Here is a 19,492-nt window from a genome sequence, read left to right on the forward strand (position 1 = left end):
ATATAAACACATTATTGCACATAATACATCGCGTTTTATAATGCAAGGGACCTCTTTATGCCAGAGGTAGGCCTAACGAATATTTGAAGGACAAACATGTTTTTATGTATCATCCGCAACTCCTCCTAACGGTAATTTACAGAAAATAAAAAAAAATATTACATGCCAAATTGATAATACATCTCAAAATTAGTCTAAGATATATAATACTTCAACTCCACTAATTTCTTTGGTTGTCTTCGACCTCCGGCATTAATTGAATGCTCCACGCAACCTGCGACAAAAGGTCAGTTTTTCTTGAAATATTTATCTATAGAGTACTAGGTCTACATATTCCACATATTTGTCCTTCAAATAATGCACATAGATAGTGAGTAGTGTCACTTAGAGTCATAGACTCTTTTGGACATTTGGTAAGGTTGACTAATGAACTTAATACACCAAGGGTATTAAGCCTCCTAGGTTTAAAATGATGCATGTTCTTACAAGGTTTTGGTTTCGCTCTACCTGGGTAGACTAAGAATGGGTTTACTAGACGCAAGGTTCCCAAGCGGACTGCTCGAGTGAGAAGGCTACGCGGTCCCCGTTACTCGGGCACCCCGCGCATACGCCAACTCTCCTAAAATTTGGATTCTACGAAAGAAATTTGCGGGTGCGCAAAACACACCTCGCGTGTACGTGTGATAGTGTGAGTTTCCAGAAGTGGAAGAAATATGAACGGAATGCCAATTTAAGGAAAGCAGTAATATACATATTACATAGGAAAAATGCACATAAGGAACGGAATACAAACATTTAAAAGCATATAAAGCAACAGTATAAGGAAAATAAAGCAAAACAAACAAAATGTCCCACAAATTATTTATTAACCTAAGTTGTTATGGTTAGAGCCTAAAGTCCACAGCGGAGTCGCCAAGCTGTCACACCCCATTTTAACCGGGTTGATTTAGGAGTATGACGTATTGGTGATTCCTATTTATTTTGTTTTAAGGAGTCGCCACCTAATTAATTTAACGGTGAATTAGGACACCTAAAGGTTAACTAAGGCAAAGTTAAAACTAAACCTCAATTAATAGTCTGCTTAATCAGTGTGATTCTAGGTAAGGGCTCTATATTATTCTGAAGGGAAGGGGTTAGGCATCCTTTAGAATCCGTTAACTTACGGTTATCCGACCAAACTTAGGTTAATTAATTGAAGTTAGAGATACAATGTTCAAATTTTAAAATGACTTACAGGTATTGCTTAGATCTTAAAGGAAAGTAATGTTAGTTAAAATTCATGAAAAATAAAATAATTTGCGTAAAAGAGGACTCTAAATGCTACTTAAAAATAAGACTTATAAATATTGCTTAGACTTTAAATGAAAGCAATAAATAATGCTATTTAAAATAACACTTGTAGAAAGTATACTAGCTCGCATAAAAGAGGATTTTAAATACTATTTAAAATAAAGCTTAAACATTACTAAGACTTTATATGAAAATATAATAAATGCTATTCAAGATAAGACTTGTATGAAATTATGATATTTTGCCTATAGATAATAGCTTTTGAGAAAAGGATTTAGCAATTTTAAACTTTGAATAAATTATATTATATGAATGTAGCAATATAGAAAAATCTAGACTTATAAATAGAATTCAAAATATGTTATATTAATTATGCTTAAAACGTGCATGAACGTTTCAACTTGAATGAATTTCCTATAAAATATATTTGAGTTTGTAGTGACATATTGATGACATCTTGAAACGATAAAATATATATAGTCATGCCATTTTTGCGAATCAATCATTTCGAATAAGATATAAATATTAAACGTTATGAATAGTCTTAATGTAAAAAGAAGATAATAAGATTTATGGAGTTGATGGTTAGTCTTCCTTAAACTAACTACCCGTTACTACAACTAAACCTACTAATTCGTCTAGGGTTTTATCTAAATTAAGAAAATAAAACAAAATAAAGAGTTAGTCATGCAATACAAATTAAATGCACAAAATAAAATAGACGAGGCAAATGAGTTAAATGGGCTGCTGGACCAAACTGCTGTTGGGGAGAATGTACTCAGCCCATTTGTCAACTACTGCGCACTGTTCATGCTTGTTGGGCCCTAGCCCAACATTTATGTTTTCCGTTTTTTGCTGTGGACATGGATGGACCGAGAGAAGATCTCGTTGGGCTTTTAGCCCAACACCGCGTGCGGAGGGAGACGAGTCCTTTGGACTCGTATGCGAGATTCATGCGAAAAAATGAAAGAAACAAAATTAGTATATAATCAATAAGGCTACAGGTAAGAAAAAATACAAATTTAAACAACCCCACAAATTATATGTATACCATGTATCCATATGAATGTGTTTCCGTGGGCATACTTGTAATATAGGTTCACATACATATTCCAACTGATATATATATGCTTGCAGCAACACATCAAATTCGCACGATCAGAGAAATATGACAAACTGGCGACCAACTATACCCAGGACTCGCTAACGTATTTACTCATACGGAATGCACCTGATATAGACTAAGCAGATTCACAATATTCGTCCATTTTGAAGAATTTAAACTTGGCATTTGCATATATAGTATATGTATAGTCTAAAAGAAAATGTACTACCCACACCATAACATATGCCAAACTTCAAACTGTATAAAATCCCATCAATCCCAATATTAAACACACATAGAGGCCAGCAAGTGCGCGATATTACTAATGACTAGCAGTGGGCATTTTGAACATAGACAAAAGCAGACCAAACATCAGACCCTCTAGGGCATGTGAGGGAGCATACTTGAAAATATGATAATAAAGATGTCAAAACATACAATAGCATTTTGACTAAAAAATACAGCATCTGCCTGTCCTAAGCAAGTAGCCATAGCCTTTCATAAGGATAACTATCAATCAAGAAGAAGAGAGACAGCAACAGATTCTCAGAGAAAAATAGCAACAAACAGTAGCCTCCATTCGAAGATGCATGGGCATTTGCATATCTTATCTGTTTCTCAGGGAATTAGGGCAGTAGCAGCCAAAAAAAAATCCTTTCAAAATACTAAGATGATATTTCCACTGGTTTCAATTAGAGATCATCAAGGCATTCAGAGTGATCAATATAGTTTCGAGTGTTTTGGGGCCATATTGGTTCACACAGGCAAGCACACAACATGTATACTACTGAGATAGAGACTGAGGAAAGGAAAGCATTCAGGAGGATCAATGTTAAGATAAACAAAAAGTTATGTGGTTCTTATGAGGTAACTTGACTCAGGAATGCATGATTCTCAACAAAGAGTTTCAACTACTGATCACAAACTTCAACAGAATGCCAAACAGTTTTAAAACAACCAAGGGTTGAATTTAAAGCTTAAAAAGAGAATATTCTGAATTTATAGATGCTGAAACAGTCAACAAATCGATAACACAGGCTACATGGTTTAAACAGGTTCCGATAATAAGTGAAAGCATGAATCACATCAAACCACTACTAATTAAGTACTGAACAGAAATATACTAAACATGCTGAACTATTTAACAGGCAATCGACTTGTGATATAATTAACGAATATGTTGAATTATACTAAATATAATTACTAGTCCACTAGAAACAAACATAACATCTTAGTCATATTTAGGAATGTTTGCAACAAAAGGAAATAAACAACAGCAAACTGAATGGCCATTAATCATGCCTAAACCGCTACTGATTAGAAGGCTAAACATCTAAATAGGCACATAACAATTGCCTAAAATCACCAATAGCAGATAATTAAGCTAGACAGCAAATTCCGAGCATTGTAAGAAAAAACAATAGATAAACCTAGAAATGACTAAGTGGAAGGAATTTTACCTTCTTCGGGTGCAGCGAAGTGGGACGAAGGGTTTTCGAATCTCTGCTCGAACACTTCAAATTCGATGTCGCGAGACTCGCATTCGCGACAAACGCAGAGCAGACGAGAAATTATTTGAATATATTTTTTGATTCGATGTTTCGTGATACTGTCACAATCAAAAGAAAATATTTTGCAAGGGGTTTCTTGAACAAAAAAAAGAAAAAAGATTCTGGGGGTTTCCCCTCTCCTCCTTGGTTCGAATTTTCCTCTGTTTCTTGAAGGGATTTTGGGGATCCAAGACCGAGTTTTTAGTAAGGGATTTCAGGTATTGAAAGAGTTTATCTTGTAGGGGTTTTTCGAATCCAAAAGCTCTGTCTCTCAACGATCATAGAAATCAATATTTATAGGGGAGATCTAGGGTTTCTTTGTGAAGGAGAGAGAGGAGCGGGGGACAGACGAGCGTGGGGGTGATGGTGAGGGTAGCGTGGCGTAATGGGAAGTGGAGGTGGCAGAGGTAACGTGGTATAGTGGAGGTGTCAGACGCGTGGGATGGAGAAAAACAGTGGTGTGTGTGTGTGTGTGTGGCGTCTAGGGTTTAGGGGTAAGGGGAAAGAAGAGGAGAAGAGAGGTATGGGGGAGACGGTGGTATGGTGGAGGCGGCGATGGGGAGGTGGAGAAGACGATGGGAAGGTGGAGAGGCGGAGAAGGAGAGAGGGAAGGGAGAGGAGGTGAGGCGCGGCGGAAAAGGAAAATCAGGGGAAACCCTGAAGGATTTCCCTTATTTTTCGTGTGAAACGGGTCAGACCCGGTCCATTTATGGACTGGGTCAATTTTTAAAACCGGGTATTAAAAGAATGGGCCAGCGAATTAAAACCCGGACTGATCTAAAAGTTAGGGTAAAAGATATAGGCTGGTCAGAAAATATTTATGAGTTGATTAGGCTTTGATTTGGAATCCGATAAATCAAAAAAAAATACGGACTGAGTGCAAGAAATAGTTTGGCTTCTGAACTTTGAATAAAAGACCCATTTTAATTAATGATATACCAAGGATGACAGAATATTGCCTAATACAAAAAATAATTATGCAAAGATAAATGCGACGCACGTGCGTGAGCTGGTAAAATGCTGAAATGATAAAAGTTGTGAACTATAATAATAATAATAATAAATAATAATAATAATAATAATAATTAGTAACTGTAATATAATAATGAAACACCAGCTTTTGATAAAAGGCTAATAATTATAGTAAAATATAATATATATATTTTTTAATTTTTCATAAAATGTTAGAAACATAAATAGGTATTTTGGAAGAGAGGCGGGACAAAATTGGGTGTCAACAAATTGTACGAAACAAAAATTGGTTAGGATTTGATATTTTAATCCATGTCCAATTAGGATTTATAGTCAAATTAGTATAGGAATAGGTTTTCCTGTTTTGAGTTAAAGTAAGTTTTATACTATTATAAATAGAGCTGCTCCTATTTATTTTATGTTGTGGAGATTGTAGAGATCATTCAGAGATATATAAAGCTTATAAATTTATACCTTCTACCAAACATGGTACAAAAAATTAGTGATGGGATATCTCAGCTTATACCATGCACCAAACTACTCCTAAGTTCATGCCCCTTGAAGTCAAATTAGTTCCACGCAAGGGACTACGTCTTCCGTTTTAATTGGATATCGTTTTCCATCTTTACCTCGACTCTTCAATGGCCGGATGTTTTTTTTTTTTTTTTTTAATTTTTAATTTCCATTTGCTTCATCTTGGTCCAATCAACAATATATTGCCTCTCGCTTCTCCTTAACCAACTGATAATCTTACTTTTCTTCTTTGTAATCCGTCCCATATTCTGTTATTTCTTCTTCCTTTCTTCCCACCAGTCACTTTCATCTCATAGCACACTTAATTAAAAGGTCATTTAAACGTTACCAACCTCCATTTCAGGAATTAAATGAGTCGTCTTTGAGTAATTTATTTATTTAGGTAAGTAACTGAGTGGATTAACAAAGACGTTTTGTCCTTTCTTTTTTCTTTGGAAGTATAAAATAAGCGGGTTAGTACCATGCGATACATGAAATTGGTTAAAAATGACGTCAATAAACTTACGATAGAGGCCCCGTAAAGGAAAGATTGGACATGATAACAACCGTTTGCACGAGGAGAATTTCCTTTTTTGGGTAATAAAGACAAATTATTAACAAAGTCATTTCAGAGTAAGAATCTTATAGCAGCTGCAAAAAGCAGTTGTTACACAAGAATAAAATATATCTCACCAATATAACACTACAAGATATATATATATATATATATATATATATATATATATATATATATATATATATTGTGAGGGAAGAAATCCATCACAATCTGTCACTAATTCGACCTCTGCAGAAATTTTGTGAAGAAAAAACAAAATTGTCACAAATTTTGGTCACTTTGTGTTGATGAACTCCTACTTAAAATTAAACACTCATAAATTCATCACAATTTGGTAATGGAGTTGGCCGTCAACAATATTCCGTCACAAATCTGTGTTTTTCTTCTAATGATATGAAAAGAAAAAAATATGTTACACGTATTAAAAAAAAAAAAAAAACTTACAGCATCTCGAGCTATCAGCATATATATCATGGGAGTACATTTGCTTGCTCTGACGACATACTAGTGTCAACGGATGTAGTTAGAGAGAATCCTATGGTTGGTGTGAATTAATTACAAACTTAATTACCATATTAATCAACTTCTTAATTTGGATTTGGTTGCCATAGTAAGAAACTTAATGGAGCATAAACATATTTAGTTAAACTTGCCCCATTTTAAGAAATAAATTACAGATAATGCTCTATACACTGTTCAACAGCAGTTGGTGATGAAGATCTTCAAAAGATCATGGCCAAGGTTCTCTTGTATTTTGTCTCCCTGAAAAGCTCAGTTGCTTATACCAAGTTGCGAAAAACTAAATACTTATTAAGTTCCTCAAAAGATACGTTTGTTGGCACAAATCTAAAACCAGCCGGCCATATGATTGCAGGAGATTGACAGCATAACATGCATACATATAATTTGGCTTCTTGAAGATGTCAGATTTTCTATTTTTTTCGTTTAAGTAACAATAGGCAACATAATCAATTATAACTTGAAAGATTAACATATGGACTGATAATATTGTTCTTTCCAAATTTTGACATATGAAGTCTGAAATACTGAAAGAAGTCATGGGGATGAGTCTCATTGTTACGTTATTTATTATGAAATAGGATTTTTATTTGTTTGACTCATGAAAAAAGAATATGTTTGCACATTATTATAAGGCATGTTGAAAACATAATCAAATAAATAATATTATTTTCTTTCTAACAGTTTAATCTTTTAGATGAATTGTTTCTACACTTCAACAAATAAGCTATTTATAGCAAGCGAGATTAGTATTAACCTAAAAACATAACACAGTTCACTTGACACAACATGTTTAAGTCCACTGATAATGTATAATAATTCTTTATACTATAAGTTAAATCCATATTGTTTTGGGGAGCAACGAAAATATTCACACTGCAACGCGAAAAAGACGCGGATTAAGATTGGTTCAAATTTGAAACCTTTACTCCTAAGTTTTCCACAATGGCATCCGAAAGAAAGATGCTTGAATCCTCGAAACTTTTCACACGTGCTTTACTTGTAGTATTATTTTAAATTTGTGAAAGTATTCCGAGAGAAATAATGTACGTTTAAGGAAAGTATTCCAAACAAGTACTGTAATAAACATTGAGATGGAGAGAACACAATAATTGAGGGGTATTCCAATTTTTGTTCTCTTTTACTCCATCCTTTTCAATTTGATTGTCTTACTTTTCTTTTTTAGTCTATCTCAAAAAGAGTTCTCTTTTCTATTTAGTAAGTTGACAATTCAAATACAATACATGACAAGTATAAAATTACAAAATTCAAAGAACATTTTAATACTCCCCCGTTTACTTTTACTTGTCTACTATACTAAAAATATTTTTTTTCCTTTTATTTGTCCACTTCACCATAACAAGAAAAGACAAACCTTTTTTTCTTGTTTTACCCTTAACGTTTATTATTCATTTCAAAATCATTCTTCAAGTTCAATGAGACTATATACTAATTAATGTGAACATTATAGTAAAATACATACTTCATTTATTAATTCTTAAGATGTGTGCAAAGTCAAAAGTGGAGTAGTAAAGTGAACAGAAAGAATATATTACAGACATCTTTAATTTAGAACTACAAGATTCCCTATATTTCTTAAACTCCTTGTCTTTAATTTCATTTCTGCCTATTTTTGCGGTCAACGCGATCATTCAATCAAGTAAAAGTATAAAGACACAACAATTTCCTGCACTTGATCTGACAGACATCAACTGAAACAGAAAAAGCTTTTTGATCTAATTAAGGTAAGCTTCCGCCGCTTTTTAATTAAGAGACCTTATGGCTTATGATCGAACCCCTTTATATATGTTCTCCAAATATCTATGTAATTAGATACTGATTGTGATTGGAATCTATGTATAGATCGGCAAAATCTAAACCCAAGATGGACATTTCATCGGCTAAGTGGTGGACTGAAATGGTAAGATAAAAGCTCTTAATTATTGCTTTAAAGTCCCTTTGATTTTGATTTTAAGTACTTGTGTGAGATTATTTTTCTTTTGCAATGATCAATACAGGAGACTATATACACGAATGATGATACATTTGTCAATCACTGCCAAATGATGACCCAATTTGATGAATTGCCTTTCTCGTCTTGCACCTACAGTGGTACTATTCAACCTTCCCAGGCTGAGTTTTGCAGCTCTGTGAAGGAAACACAACAAAAGACTTCTTTTCCTTCTTCCTCCAGTACTACTGTTAGTATTTCTTTCTCCAACTCGCCATCAGCAACCACTATTGCTTCCAAAAACTACCTTCAAAATTTGAACATAAGCTCAGTTAAGGCTGAGGTGCCATCATCAGAAGCTACCATAAACTTCTCGTCGGATGATTTTGAAGATGGTCAAAGGCTAATCCAGGAATTAGGATATGGTATTGGTGATAATACTCAGAAGAAAACTTATAGTAGGAGGAGTTTACAGGCTCAAGACCACGTTCGCGCTGAAAGAAACCGAAGGGAAAGGCTTACACAGCGGTTTATAGCTTTATCTACCCTCATTCCTAACCTTAAGAAGGTAAAATCCTTTTTTCTTTTAATGTGAATCGCTACTAAAATTAATTAAATTTATTGCCTCTTTGATGCATGTGGGCTAATTAAAATGAAGGATTTAACAAAACATTGATTGAGTAATAATTTTAATTACTACCACCATAACATATTGTAATATGGAACTTGTCTTGCACTTCTTATGGACAATCGCATACAATTACTACTTTTTAGTGCTTGTGAGATACTGCTCTGCGTAAATTATTTTGTACACTATCACTTTCAGGATGTATAGAAATTAAAAGATAAAGGTTCATGATGTATTAAGGCTTTATAATCTTACCCCAGTTCGGAGAGAAATTAAATTTCATAGCTATATTAAGATTTACACGTATATTTTGGTTGATTGTTAAACTTAACAGTTGGATAAAGCATCAGTACTCGGGGATGCAATCAAGTATATAAAACAGCTGGAAGAACAAGTAAAAACCCTTGAGGAAGAAGCCAAGAAATATAGCGATGAACCGACGGTTGCAGTGAAAAGAGCACGTATCATATCCAATAATGGCGATTCCTCATCCTTTGGATCTGAAATTCCCAACATTGGCACAGATGAATCATTCCCAGATATTGAAGTAAGAGCTTCAAATGGGAATGTTCTGATTAGGATTTGTTGCAAAAAGCAAAACGAAATAATAAGGGAAATATTCAGCCAAATAGAGAAGCTCAATCTCTCTATCATTAGCACCAGCGTCATGCCTTTTGGCCACAACACCACCTACATAATAATTACTGCCCAGGTACTAACTTAACCCTTTGAAATTTGTTCTAATTATATTAATTTAATTATCTTATATTAGCATTGAATTTAAGTTACAGTGTAAAGTAATTTTATAGCATAATAGAAAATTGTCTATCTAATTCTGATTTAGTAAGAAAATAAAGCAAATAATTCGTCACTTTTTTTTTTTTTACTGCTCTGATATTTTGAACGCAAATTTTTTAATCAGATGGATGATCAATTGAGCATGACAACAAAAAATGATGCGAATAGAATACGTGGAGCTATAATGAAGCTCATCATCAACGGCCAGGAAGAAGCAGCTTTCTTATACAACGAAGAGAATTTCAAGATTTCTAGAAGCAAATGACTTTGCATATGTTCCCATCAATAAAATTAGGAATTGATTATATTTTTGTTTTGAAGATAAGGTTAGAGTGAGTCCGGAGCCTAAAGGGTATAAAAATACACGATATTTATCAAAAGGGGATGATCAAAAATTTATATACCAAAAAGGGTATATCGTGGATCAGCCCACGATATACCCCAAAAAATTTTTGCGGCTGTCAGAACCATCAACGAAAATTTAAAAAAAAAAAAATTTAAACGTATAACGTGGACTGATCCACGTTATACAATATATTTTGTATAACGTGGATCAGTCCACGTTTTACAAATATAGTGTGTTTTGTATAACGTGGACTTAGTGTGTTTTTTCATACTTTGACCAATGATTAGTCATGTGTGAAGGCTCCGAAACGTCAATACTACGTACAATAATGTAGGCTCAATACATCTAGGATACGTAGACGTTCGGATCGTCATTTTAGGGGTTGAAAAGGTGCCTGAAATAAGTTTTGTTTGAAAAAACTTAGTAGTTGACTGTAAGGTTATTTTAGTGAACTTTATATGTCGAGAAAATTAGTCAGCTTTATTTTCAAAAATTGAAACCGCAGAAGTGAAATTGACATTCACAGCTACATTACCCCGGGATTTTTACGTTGAAATCTATTGCGTATCATCATCTTATAAGTACATAAAACTGAAAATTTCAGGCCAATTTGAGGGGAAATCGAAATTGAATGGGATAAAAGGCGTTTTTTTAAAAATCGGCTCGGCGGTTTATCCGCATAGATCTCGAAAAAATACGCAAGTTAAAAAAAAACGCGTAAAACGGACGTCCGAGCGCAAAGTTATGACCATCTAAAGTTTGACCACTTTACAACTAGTTTTTCTCCCTATATTTTTTAGAATTATATTTATATTCAAAATAAAGTTATGTCGTGATTAAAAAATAATACGCTTAAATCAAAACTTTAAAAAATAAAACACTTAAACCTTAAACAAAACTTACTTCGGGTACCTTTTCAACCACTAAAATGACTATCCGAACGTCTACGTATCCTTGATGTATTGAGCCTACATTATTGTACGCAGAAAAAATATCAAGTTCTATATAAAATATTGACGTTTCAGAGTCTTCACACACGACTAATCATTGGTCAAAGTATGAAAAAACACACTAAGTGTTGCAAAAATAAAAAAAGTTTACCAAATTTTTTTTTTAGTGCTCGCAAAAAAAAAAAAAAAAAAAAAACGTTAGAGGTATAACGTGGACTGATCCACGTTATACAATATATTTTGTATAACGTAACGTTTTTTTTTTTTTAATTTTCATTGATGGTTCTGACAGTCGCAAAAAAAATTTGGGGTATATCATGGGCTGATCCACGATATACCCCTTTTGGTATATAAAATTTTGGTCATCCCCTTTTGGTAAATACCGTGTATTTTTATATCCTTTAGGCTCCGTAGAGTCGGGGTCGACAGATCTCATTTTGTGGATCAATATCACCTGGTGTGTCATGTGTGGGTCCATCATGAGGTGCTTTGCATTTTTGTGGGCTACAAGCTTGGATCACGTTTTACAATTTCCTCACGTGTTACAAATGAAACTAGCTCCTCTTCTTATATGACAAGTCATGGAATTCCACTAAAGTGATTCTTTTTTTTTTTTTTTTTTTTTTTTAACTTTGTTCTCCTTTGGGGACTGCTACAGACCATGAACGTCTTTATCTTTCCTTTTCTTTTGTTGTTTTTGTGATTTAATTAACTAACTAATGTTTGTTTTGTGCAAAATGTATTATATTGTTACATTTACACTTTCTTCATGTAGTAAAATCTGAATCAAATTCAATATTTATGATTCAACTTCTATAAATATATTAAAAAATTATTAAATAAGTATGAAGAATTCATTTCGAACTCGATGACAAAATTTTGTGTTCGAATACATAAATTTCATATCCCAGATACATAACAACTTTATTGGACCTTAGTGAGTCGATATCGAACATAAAAGTAGAAAAGGGAGAATAGGAAGGGTCGAGCCATGACCGGTGTCTGTAGTTTTATTTTTACACTTATTATTAAACAAAAATAATAATATTCACATTTAGCAAATTTAAAGGACCTAAAAATATGAAAAGCGTATATTTAAGTAATTATTCTAAACCTATCTACAAACACGATACTATTTTCTATCATTTTTTCTCGAGTTGAAATTGAAATAGTCTTCAATTTAGGGGTGTTCAATTGTTCATGAGTCGCTTTGGTTCAATTTACCAAATCAAAATCAAACCAATTATATCGGTTTAATCGACTTGATTTTTGCGATTTTTTCAATTTTGTCTTATCACATAAATATAAAGTCAACTTCTCTTTACTAGAGTTAGGATTAAAAAAAATTATAAGTCAATGATGTGTTGCAAGAGCTCAATGAATTTTCGACCATATGATGTATATTTAAAATCTCCATATCAGAGAAATGATGGATCAACTTCTCATGGACGATAGAGTCAATTATTATATGATTGATGCATCATCAATTGATAACAGCTCTATTAACATCTACCCATAGTTTCTATGTATCTTTTCCTGTTAGATAGCAGATAAAGTTTGACATCTGCTATGGTTTTGTAAGTACCTCACTTGGTAATTAACAATCGTTAGTTACCAAAAGAAAATGAAAATATTACATCTACAAAAGAATCACATATATTTCTAGACATATTCTTTAAAGAAAATTGTATAAAGTTTTAAAGATAAATATGTACATAATAAAATATTTATATGTCGATTTTTGTTTAATTTTCCCTTGCTCAATACTGAACCGAATCAAACCAAATGTATTTGAATGTCTTAATCAGTTTAGTTCGACATTTGTATTTGATTCGAACACTCCTATTTTATCGACGAAACTGCAAACGTCCCAAATTATCGACCGATCACCATCCAAGAATTTTCTTTGTGTGTTTACATTCAAAGGACATTTTAGTTTTATAGTTTCTAGAACACTTCATAGGTGTCACCTGCTAGACGCGTACTTTAATTTGACTCCAAACCTCAACGTTTGGAAGTTATCTAGGTTCCAAAGTACTTCTTAAGTGAGCTGCTATCCAAACTCATACAACTCTTTAGTATGAGCGATAATTTGTCTTCCAGCAATATATGTATAGTATCACAAAACTACTAGACTATAGCAAATAAGACGAAGAATTATTTTTTCTAGTGATGGTACTGGCTTCAAAATTAATTAAGATCAGTTTTTCCGTAATTAGTGAAGCTACGAGGAAGTCAAAGGTCTCTAATTACGTTTTACTAACTCAAGAGTCCTGTTGATTAGCGGGTAAGCCTCAATTTATGCCAAAAAGAATTAGCATACAGTGAAAGCCAGCTTTAACCATCACAACCTTTTTATTGACGGAGACACCCATGTGATATTGAGTATTGACTTTTAAGAAAAAGATTCACACCTTTTATCCCCTTCCCCTTTGTTTACACAATTTCTTTTAGTCATTAGATGAACTTAACGAATCAAAATAGGTTAATTTTATTAGCGAATATCAAGCATATTTCCTTATTAATATTCGTATAAAGTACTTTTTATTTAGGCTACACTACATAAGGGGTCTTTTGTTACTGGTTAGAAAGGGAGTTATTCATGTATTAAAATTAGCATAGCTATTTATTGTTTTGCATAAAATTCAACACATCAAATATGGTGTTTGCCTATCATTTTACAAACACAAATAATAGGGTAAAATATGAAATAACTAAACGTGACAAAACTAAATTTCTATGTAAATAAATCCCGCATAACTAATAGATTCCTTCATTTTTAATGCTTGCATAACAGTTCATGGACACAATTCAGAAAAATCTTCCATTAGTCTTATTTGACGAGCTAAGGACTATTCACTCTCATTAAATACAAATAAGCAAGCTGATAGTGTCTTTAAAAAAGAGTAGACCTTAAGTTAGAAATACAATCATGAACCAAAATCAAGTTTTAAATACAAACAAAAAGATAGAAAATATATCGGCAGCCTAACATTTAATTTGATTTCTCTTGCTTTTTAGGAACTAGCAGCTAGCTCCTAAATTTAAGGACAAACAGCCTGGCTGCAAGACACATGTGCCGTAAATGTCAAAAACTCTAAAATTAGGAGTTTAGACTCCCGATCATAGATTTCGAAATTGAAACTTGAAACTTAAAGTTAAATTAAATTAGATTAACTCAATATTTTTAAGATTAAAATTTATATAATTGAAAACTATATGAAAAGTACTATAAGTTGTAATTTTTCTCATATTAATTTGGTAAAAAATATATCTTAAAATGTTAGTCAAATTTCATGCAGTTTAAATCTCGGAAAACGAAAAGTGTCTTTTAACTTTGTAGACCCCTTTGCAATTTGACTAAACTCTCCATCTTAGACCATTTATCTTGACTTTAAAAGGTTTCAACTTCCTTTCGTGATCTCAAATATAAAAAGAAAACATAACGCCCCTAATAACGAAAAGGAGGTTACCATGGGAAAACAAGAATATGGTGAACCACCATCTCTTTTATTAACTAGTTGAGCTAGAAGACTTGGGACTCTTTGCAAATCTTCCCTGTTTTAATATGAAATAGTGATTTAAATCCTAATTTCCCTTTGCTTATTTTATATTGCTACAATTAATCAACATGATTTTTCTTTCGAGAAAAGTTGATGACCGACTTACAAAAGAAAAAGAGTGGAGCAAAAGTATAAATGATGAGAGGGAATCAGTTGCACATCTTCCTTCATATATTTTAGTAGCACTATCCAATGATATATGTGCTTGGGGTAATGGAAGATGTTTCGTTAGTATTATGCTTGCAAGTTGATGAATTTAATTAATCACGTTTGGATCAAGTAAGATTATAAAATATTATTTTCACTTGGAACAACTGTGATGTTAACTGGAGAAGGATGATTCACGAGGTTGTACTTAATTCTAGTCTGATGACGTTGCTTGCCCCAATACGATGCTCCATGTGAACACACTAACACAGTACTCACTAGTCACTATTAATCCCTTCCTTTGTCATTATGATTGAATTAATAAACTTTTAGAAAGTTTTCTGTATTTTCTTAAAGTCACAGTCAGCTGTTATTTGTATACTTCTATGTTTCATAATAAGTGGTTCTTTTAACTTATGCACACCCCTTAAGAAATTGTTCAATTCTAAAAAATTATAAGTATTTTTATTAATTTACCCCTAATTAAATGTTTAGAAAAAGAAAAGCTAAATTCTTGATTATATAAATAAAGATAATTTTGAAAGAATAAGATCAATTGCTTCTTCAAATCCTAAAGCACCCCTTATTTTAAAATAAAATAAAAAATCTAAAACACCATTTTTTTTAAAAACATGGGGAGTATCATTCTTTACTTTATCCTTTCATGGCTGGTCAGTAGTCAACACACCCTTAATGCCAGGAAGCGTTACCTATTAAACCGTTTTCCTTGCTACAACTTATAGGACCATTTTCATTTAGGGATTCTAATATTTTACATCATCTTACTAGTTAAGTTAGTCGATTAAAATCTATGCAATTGATATGAAAATATATTAGTAATAACGAAATTGTCTATAATCTTTATCTTTTCTCTAGAACGTATAAGTAATTGTAAGGTCCAGTATTAGGACAAAGTTATATTGTAAAAGAAGCAAATAACCTTAGAGAGCAAACGAGTGCTATCAAGTATCAACAAAATTATTGTCAACGAAATTATTCACACCACCGTGACGCGCAAAAGACTCGGATTCAGATTGGTCTCAAAATTGAAGTGCTACTAATTTAAGAATTTAGTGATTAAAAATGACATTTCTAACATAATTAGTGGTGACGTAAAGGCGGATGATTCCCATAAAACTGGAGCTGGTCAAAAAGATAATACTGACGCAACAACAGAGAGTAGAGTAGATTCAATCTGATCAAACGAAGAAGTTTCCACCATCGAAACTTTTAACTCGTGCTTATTGTTATATCATATTAATATTATTTTATGTAGTGATAGCAGCATATATCCCTAATTAAAGTAATATAGAGAGTGAGAACACAATAATTGAGGAGAGTTTCCACCTGTTTTCTGTTTTCTTTTATATTGCTTAAAATTTTTGGCAGTCACGCAATCATTCAAGCAACTATAAAGACACAAGAATTCCTAAACTTGACCATCTGACATAGTACCCTCCAGTTGAGATCTAAAGCATTTTGGCTCTCTGACTAAGGTAATTAAGCTTTTGCCGATTTTACGAGACCTAATTTTCTCATTTATTTTCCCCAAATACAAATCTATTTATGATGCTGATTGTGATTTGAATGTTGCGGCAGGATCTAATTAAGCCTCGGATACAACTGATCACTAAGGAGACAGATCGACTTTAATTCCGAGAATGGATACATGGTGGAATGAAATGGTATGATCGACAACGAAAGCTCTTATGTCTGTAATGAGCTAATTATATTTGTTTTTATGTTCCTATATAGTGACAATATCTTTGAAATAATCAATATTACAGGAGACAAGGAGCATGAATGATCCTAGTACTTTTGTCAATCACAGCCAGATGATGAGCCCATTTAATGAAATGCCTTTCAATAAGCCCTTCTCCACTTTTTCTCCTCCTCATTCCTCCAGTATCATTTCTAATTACAGCTACTCTAGTTCAGTGTCAGCCAATACTGTTGCCAAAAGCAACTTTGAAAATTTGAACACCTTGGTCAAAACTGAGATGCCATCAGGAACTACCATTAACTTCTCCTCTTCATCATCAGTTCCTATGGATTCTAATAATTTCAAAGATGATCAAAGGCTAATCCAGGTCTTAGGATTTGGAGGAGCTGATGATACTACGCAGAAGAAGAGTTACAATAGAACTGGTTTGCAGGTTCAAGACCACGTTCTTGCAGAACGAAAGCGAAGGGAACGGCTCACCCAACGCTTTATAGCTTTATCCACCCTCCTTCCTAACCTAAAAAAGGTAAATCCTTTTCTTGTTGTGTTAATCGCTACTTTAAGCAATTGAATCATTCCAGGTGCTGAAAAATGAAAGAACATTTGGTGTAGTGCTTCATATCGTATATTATCTCAACTTGTTAATAGATTTTCATATCCCAGAATTAATAGTTCTATTTCAGGTACAAAGCGCGCCTCTTTTATAATAATCTTTTTTCTTCTAGCAGTTCCTCTCGTATTTACCTATGAATCTTTAATGATAGAGAAAATAGGAATTATTCTTCTAGGATACATAAATCTGCAATAACACTAGGGTACTAGAAGAAGACTCTTCTTTGGATGAACAATTGGGCTAGGGCATTAGATGAAGACCCTATTTTGGATGAACAAATGTGCCGCAATGAACTTGTATTTTGTTTTGATGCATAAATAAATATTAACACTATTATCGTTTGAACCAAAAAAATAATCTTCCTTTGCCCCCATTTTCCATTGTTATTGATTTTATCCTCTGGGTGAAAAACTGAAATTAATTTGCTTTAGGTTTTGTGATAGTTCATGTAGATGCAATTCTCGAGTTAATTAAAGTAGATCCTATCAGAAACTAGTTCCATAAGCAGTTTTTATTCATCTCGATCTATAACTTATTCTGATGATGATAAACCACCATTAATATGGATAGTATATATGATTAACCTCAAGCCCTATAAAATCGTCCTCCTCCTTATGACTGATTGCAAATTGTGGGTGCTTCTCTTAACAGTTGGACAAAGCATCAGTACTCGGAGATGCTATCCAATATATAAAACAACTGGAAGAACAAGTAAAAACCCTTGAGGAAAAAGCCAAGAAATGTAGCGAGGAACCAGTGATTGCAGTTAAGAGACCTCGATTAGTCTCCACTTATGATGATTCCTCGTCTTCTGACGAAATCTCCAGTATTAGCACAGACCGATCATTTCCAGATATTGAAGTTAGAGTTTCAGATGGTAATTTTATGATTAGTATCTATTGCAAAAAGCAAACTGGGATAATAAAGGAAATATTCAACGAAGTGGAGAAGCTTCATCTTTCTATCATTAGTTGCAGTGTTATGCCTTTTGGCTACTACACCTCCCACATGACCATTATTGCTCAGGTACTAATTAACTTTGATCTTAACACAAATAGCTTGTCGAATTCATTATTTATTTTTCCTAACCAACATACATAGTTTATACATTGATTATACACACTTACACAGATATATTGTATATGAATTATACATTTACTGGCAATTTTTAGTTTAAGTGATTTGGTGAATGATTGTTTAGGTGAATCTCCTTTGAAATTTGTTAAATATTAAATGCTTTATTTTTCTAATATTTTGTCGTTTAATTTTACAGATGGATCGTGAATTGAGTATGACACCGAATCATGTTTCGAATATAATCCGTGCCGTTATGATGAAAGAAGAGGCCAGCTCTATTACAGCATAGAGAAGATTTTCAAGATTTTTTAGAAGTTAATTAAGGTCTTTGGATATATTCGATTCAATATCCTATTAAGTGATAATATTGTTTAGAAGATAAGGTCTGCAGATCTCTTTTTTTGCGGATCATGGTGACCTGGAAGTGGTGTCATAATGACTTTGTTTAGGGTTAATGGTTTCCATAATTGTGGACTGAGGTGCTTTAATTAGCTTTTTGCGGGTTAAAAATTTTGGACCCCGTTTTGCAGTTGCCTCATATGCTACAATTGAGACTAGCTCTATCTATTTGACAAGTCATGGAATTCAACTAAGTGGTTTTGTTTTCCTTAATTTTTTTTTCTTTTGTACTTCTTTTTTGGGCTTTAACTTACTAGTGTTTGTCCTTTGTGTACACTACTTAATGCGTACTCTTGTCTTTAAAGTGTTATAAGAACATGTTCAGTGAATTTTAGTGAAAAATCTGAGTATTTACTCTTTACTAATTAATGTTGCAACTCCTCGTTCCATTTCATGTGACAGACGATAGTTGATTTGATTCGATATATAAGTTTATAAATGGAAGATTTTTCAAGTTTATAATCTTAAACATATTACAATATTTATGTAACGCTATATAACATTTGAAAATAGCCACAGAAATTGAATGAACATGTCCATTCCACCAAAAATTTAGCATACTTCACCACCATTTTGATTTGTATATCTCCTTCTTGACCTCCAAGTTATTCTTCTAGGCACCTCATGGTTAAACACATAATTCATTTATGTATAAACTATCATAAAACAAATAGGTTAAATGAGAGAGGAAGCAAAAAAATACAAAACTCGATGGTAAAGAATTCCTAGTCGTTGGTCCGACATTGGGAATAAAAGGAGAAAATATTGGAA

At 32.9% G+C, this 19,492-nt stretch overlaps 2 protein-coding genes across 2 annotated transcripts; both read left to right on the forward strand.

The window, feature by feature from the left end:
- Window positions 1–4,468: 4,468 nt before the first annotated feature.
- LOC132624694 (transcription factor bHLH18-like) lies at window positions 4,469–10,168 on the forward strand. The gene is made up of 5 exons (XM_060339435.1): window positions 4,469–4,566; window positions 8,390–8,447; window positions 8,545–9,045; window positions 9,440–9,817; window positions 10,028–10,168. Exons 1-5 carry the CDS (start codon window positions 4,469–4,471, stop codon window positions 10,166–10,168), a joined length of 1,176 nt encoding a protein of 391 aa, XP_060195418.1.
- A 6,133-nt stretch (window positions 10,169–16,301) lies between these two features.
- On the forward strand, window positions 16,302–19,058 carry LOC132622812 (transcription factor bHLH18-like). Its single transcript, XM_060337483.1, has 5 exons — window positions 16,302–16,405; window positions 16,509–16,594; window positions 16,697–17,158; window positions 17,897–18,271; window positions 18,519–19,058. The coding sequence occupies exons 2-5, from the start codon at window positions 16,571–16,573 to the stop codon at window positions 18,609–18,611; spliced, it is 954 nt and encodes a 317-aa protein (XP_060193466.1). The 5' UTR covers window positions 16,302–16,405; window positions 16,509–16,570; the 3' UTR covers window positions 18,612–19,058.
- Window positions 19,059–19,492: the final 434 nt, after the last annotated feature.

This window comes from Lycium barbarum, chromosome 12 (assembly GCF_019175385.1).
Source record: "Lycium barbarum isolate Lr01 chromosome 12, ASM1917538v2, whole genome shotgun sequence".
NCBI classification, from domain to species: Eukaryota; Viridiplantae; Streptophyta; class Magnoliopsida; order Solanales; family Solanaceae; genus Lycium; species Lycium barbarum.